The sequence below is a fragment of the Nematolebias whitei genome, chromosome 23, assembly GCF_014905685.2.
Source record: "Nematolebias whitei isolate Nwh7 chromosome 23, NemWhi1, whole genome shotgun sequence".
In the NCBI taxonomy this organism is placed as follows: domain Eukaryota; kingdom Metazoa; phylum Chordata; class Actinopteri; order Cyprinodontiformes; family Rivulidae; genus Nematolebias; species Nematolebias whitei.
In genome coordinates, this window is record NC_056520.1 from 16,718,650 (window position 1) to 16,722,411 (window position 3,762).

At 37.4% G+C, this 3,762-nt stretch overlaps 1 protein-coding gene across 3 annotated transcripts in view; it reads right to left on the reverse strand.

The window, feature by feature from the left end:
- Positions 1 to 259: 259 nt before the first annotated feature.
- Positions 260 to 3,762, reverse strand: part of LOC119428802 (poly(rC)-binding protein 3) — a 28,890-nt gene continuing 25,387 nt past the window's right edge. The window contains exons 10-13 of one of the 3 annotated variants that reach the window (XM_037696482.1): positions 3,355 to 3,430; positions 2,806 to 2,864; positions 544 to 713; positions 260 to 404 (exon numbers count right to left, since the gene is read on the reverse strand). In XM_037696482.1, the coding sequence (XP_037552410.1) occupies positions 350 to 404; positions 544 to 713; positions 2,806 to 2,864; positions 3,355 to 3,430 (360 nt within the window). In that variant the 3' untranslated portion in view covers positions 260 to 349. Of the gene's footprint in view, positions 405 to 543; positions 714 to 2,805; positions 2,865 to 3,354; positions 3,434 to 3,762 lie in introns of those variants that run through there. The other 2 variants (XM_037696481.1, XM_037696483.1) reach the window with 2 other exon arrangements.

Below are 3,762 nucleotides of genomic sequence, written 5' to 3' on the forward strand. Positions count from 1 at the left end.
AATATTCTATTACGCAGCACTGACACAGAGAAAGAGAAAACAATAGATAAAAAGAAGAAACACATGTATTTCCTAATAAACATTCAACATGCTTTAACAGTTCTCTAAAAAAAAAGAAAAAAATCTAATCAACAGAATTTTTTATTTATTTTTTGTAATTCTTTTTCTCTTTAAATTTAATTGGGCTCTCTGAAATAGAAGCGAGCGCCAAGCCCTCCCTGGTGTACCTGGAACCAGGGTGGTGAGGAAGTCAGGGTTTTCGGAGAGCCAGAGTCCAAAGGGCTTCATCAGGGTTGTCTGCAGTGGTCAGTCATTGGAAGGGGCCAAACGGAGGAGCCAGCCAGGGATCTCAGGATGTGGTCATGGAAGATGGGTCGTTCCACATGGCCGCCACGTCTCTGAACCTAAAGGATGCCAAGATACATATTCATCCACTGTTTTTACAAAAGTCTAATTGCCTTTAACCCCTTTTGTTAATGGGGCAAAATCTACTTTAAGGACGACATTTTTTACTGTATTTCAATGACAACTGACTTCCTTAACCTTGCATTAATGAGATACTGAGCCAGGCTGATGTTGGCAGGGGTCCCTGTGATGGTGATCTGGCGCTCCGATGACCCTTCCATGGCATTAGCTATTTTGATCTGTGCCCCAGACATCTGACGAATCTCGTTGATTTTGGTTCCCTGGCGTCCGATTATGCAGCCTATTAGCTGGGAAGAAAATAGAGTTGCATATAGGATGGCTAGAAGGCACAAAGGAACACTCTGTGAAGCATGAGAACACTGGTCTGGCCTTTTTTGGTCTTTTAGAATAGAATAGACTTTTCTAGTCATTGCACTTAAATACTACGAAATTTGAAATGTTAATATTTTGACTACAACTTTTAAACCACTTAACCTTTAGTTGGCGTTTAAAAGCAGATTGTAGTGGCATTGCTTGTCTGAAAACTTCAATTAGTAAATTATAAATTTGTACTTGTGACAAGGGACGTCCCATGTTTGTTGCAAGTATCGGATCAGGGTCTTGATCGAGGCATATTCCATTGATCAGTTTCACTCCGCCACTGGTCTTTGTTGTAGATGTAATTTGGCTGCTGTAAAGCGTTGTGATGTACTTTTTCCATCATTTCGGAAGTATGAATGTACTTTTTAAAAATACAAATGAAAGCAGTTCTGTAGCTACTTGCAACTTTTGCATTTTTGGTGACTATAGCGATAAAACTAAATTCCACTAATTTCATTAGACTTTTACAACTAAAAACTTGGCTGAGTACACCGAGTTCCACAGATAACTCTTAAAGCTTAGCATGGCTACAAAACACACTTTATAGAAAAGTTTCCATGAGACGGGGATAATGCAAATAGAATTAATGCACAGGTGATTGAATTTATTGCTCCGGATCTCCAACCAGGTGGAGATGGAAATGATTTTTTGTCAGTTTTTGCACGCTATAAAACTAACAAAGAGCTACCAGAGCTGTATAAAAATACTGACATACACCTGATATTTTTTTCCCCCCGTGTTGACAGTAAAAATAACTTGAGGTGCAACGTGAACGAAGGTTTTCTTGACTGCACTGAAGAGCTACTGTAATTGGATTGATAGTAGACACCAAAAATATCTGGATTGTTATCTCTACTTTTGACATTATAATCTAAACACATTTGGGAATCATATATATATAGATATAGATATATAGATATCAGTAGTACTTTCTTGACCAGTGTCACACTATGTTTGGGGTTTGTCTAACTGAACGAAGAGTTTTCTCTTCTCGTGACTGAAGCAGACATAACTCAGATATTTTAAACTCAGTCAAGAGAGACAATATGGTGGCAATGTCACACTAACCATTATAGATTTTTTTAAATTATTATAAAGTTTATTCATTTTTTAAAGCAAAACAATTCTATATACAATAAGAAATACAATCACAAATAAAATGAAAGACAGCAGAAAGAAGAAAAAAAATCTTATATCTGCCCCTTTTTTTTCCAAAAAATTACTTCAAACAATAATAATCTTCAAATAAACAAAATAACTCGTTCTCGAGCAACAACAATTCATACAAATACACATTAAGCTATTTTAACAAACCAACTTTGATCATTCTCTTAAACATACACATTGATTTGGCATTTTTAACATCACTCTCCAGATTATTCCATAGTCTAATTCCTTGGATTGAAGTAGACCATCCCTTCAAACTAATTCTAAATTTAGGTTTCACAAATATCTCTATCCCCTTAAGATTAAAACAACTCTCTCTTTTAACAAAATTTAATTGGATATTTATGTTATTATGAGCCCTATACATAACTGATAAAATACTATACCAAATCATGGAACTTCAATAACTTCAGCTGATAAAATAATGTGTTTGATGGGTGACAGAAATACTTCCTGGAAATGATTCTTACAGCTCTTTTCTGTACAACACAAATAGGATTTGGGTCCTTGAACATTTACCAAGTCATTCACATATAAAATAAATAACTTTGGTCCAAGTACAGAACCTTGAGGAACTCCACATGTGATATTAGAGGTCAGATCTTACATCATTTATTTGTACAAACTGTTTCCTATCTTTCAAATAGCTAGATACCCACTGTAGTGCTGCTACTCTCATTTTATAATTAGATTAAATTAAATTTGATAATTATATTTTTGAAAAGGTTTGGCACAGCGTGTCTTGACTTTCAAAAGCAGCATTCTAGCTTTAGTGTATTAGTATTTGTATTGATAAATGTCAAATAAAAATGCAGTGGTGTTGATTGAGCAGATTACAACAAATGTACTCACATCATTGGGAATGGTGAGTTCATGAGTACTGGCCTGGTTACTGGCATCCAGACCTGCTGCTAAACACAGGAAGTAGATAGAAAGACAGGAGGGAGGCAAAGGGACAGAAAATAGTTTGGCATGTTGAGGGAACAATTCATGAATTCTATTTGATTATAAGCAGCATCACTTAGAAGAAAGGCTCAGCCATATGCAAAGCCTACAAATGTTTTGTTTCTAAATACTCGAGTCGAGTGTAGGGCTCAGTATCTTGTTTAAAAAAAATAGATTACTATAGTTTTTTTTTTACATAATACCCTCAACTAAGGGGAAACCAGACATTGAGAAAACCTCAACATAAACAAGAGCAGACCACCAGCAGGCCATGTCAATCGCAGTGCACCACAGATACCATTAGGAAAAGAACGACAAGAAGAAGAAAAGAGAGGACAGTGACAGGAAAGAAGAGCGTGAGAGAGAAAAAGGAGGAAGAGAAAGTACTTTTCTCTACAGGTAAAAACGAGAGAAGGATCTTTGGTGAAGAGGGTCACTGTGTAGGTGGGTACGTACCGGGGAAGGCAGGGGTGGTCTGTCCGAGGGGGGTAAAAGGGGTTTGCTGCATAGCCAACTGGTGGAGCTTGCTCAACTGCTGAGGGGGGGAGGAGGAGGACAGCAGAGCTATGAGGTCATCATTAAAAACTCTGGCACGCACGCGCTCACACACAGGCACACACGTAAATAACGCACACACACACATATATATGTATAAAGAGCAGTCTGTCGAAGACGCTGAAAAAGTAAAGGATCTGACGAGAAGTAAGAACGCAGACAGGTGAAGGATAAAAATCAAGACAAGACGGGCAGAGTAAAAAAATGAATTTGAAAGAAGCTCAAAAGACATGGCCTTATCAGAGCATTGTAGTGCTGTTGACTATAAGCCCCGCCCCTCTTTGTTGCTGTCACTGTGCCATTAAACAT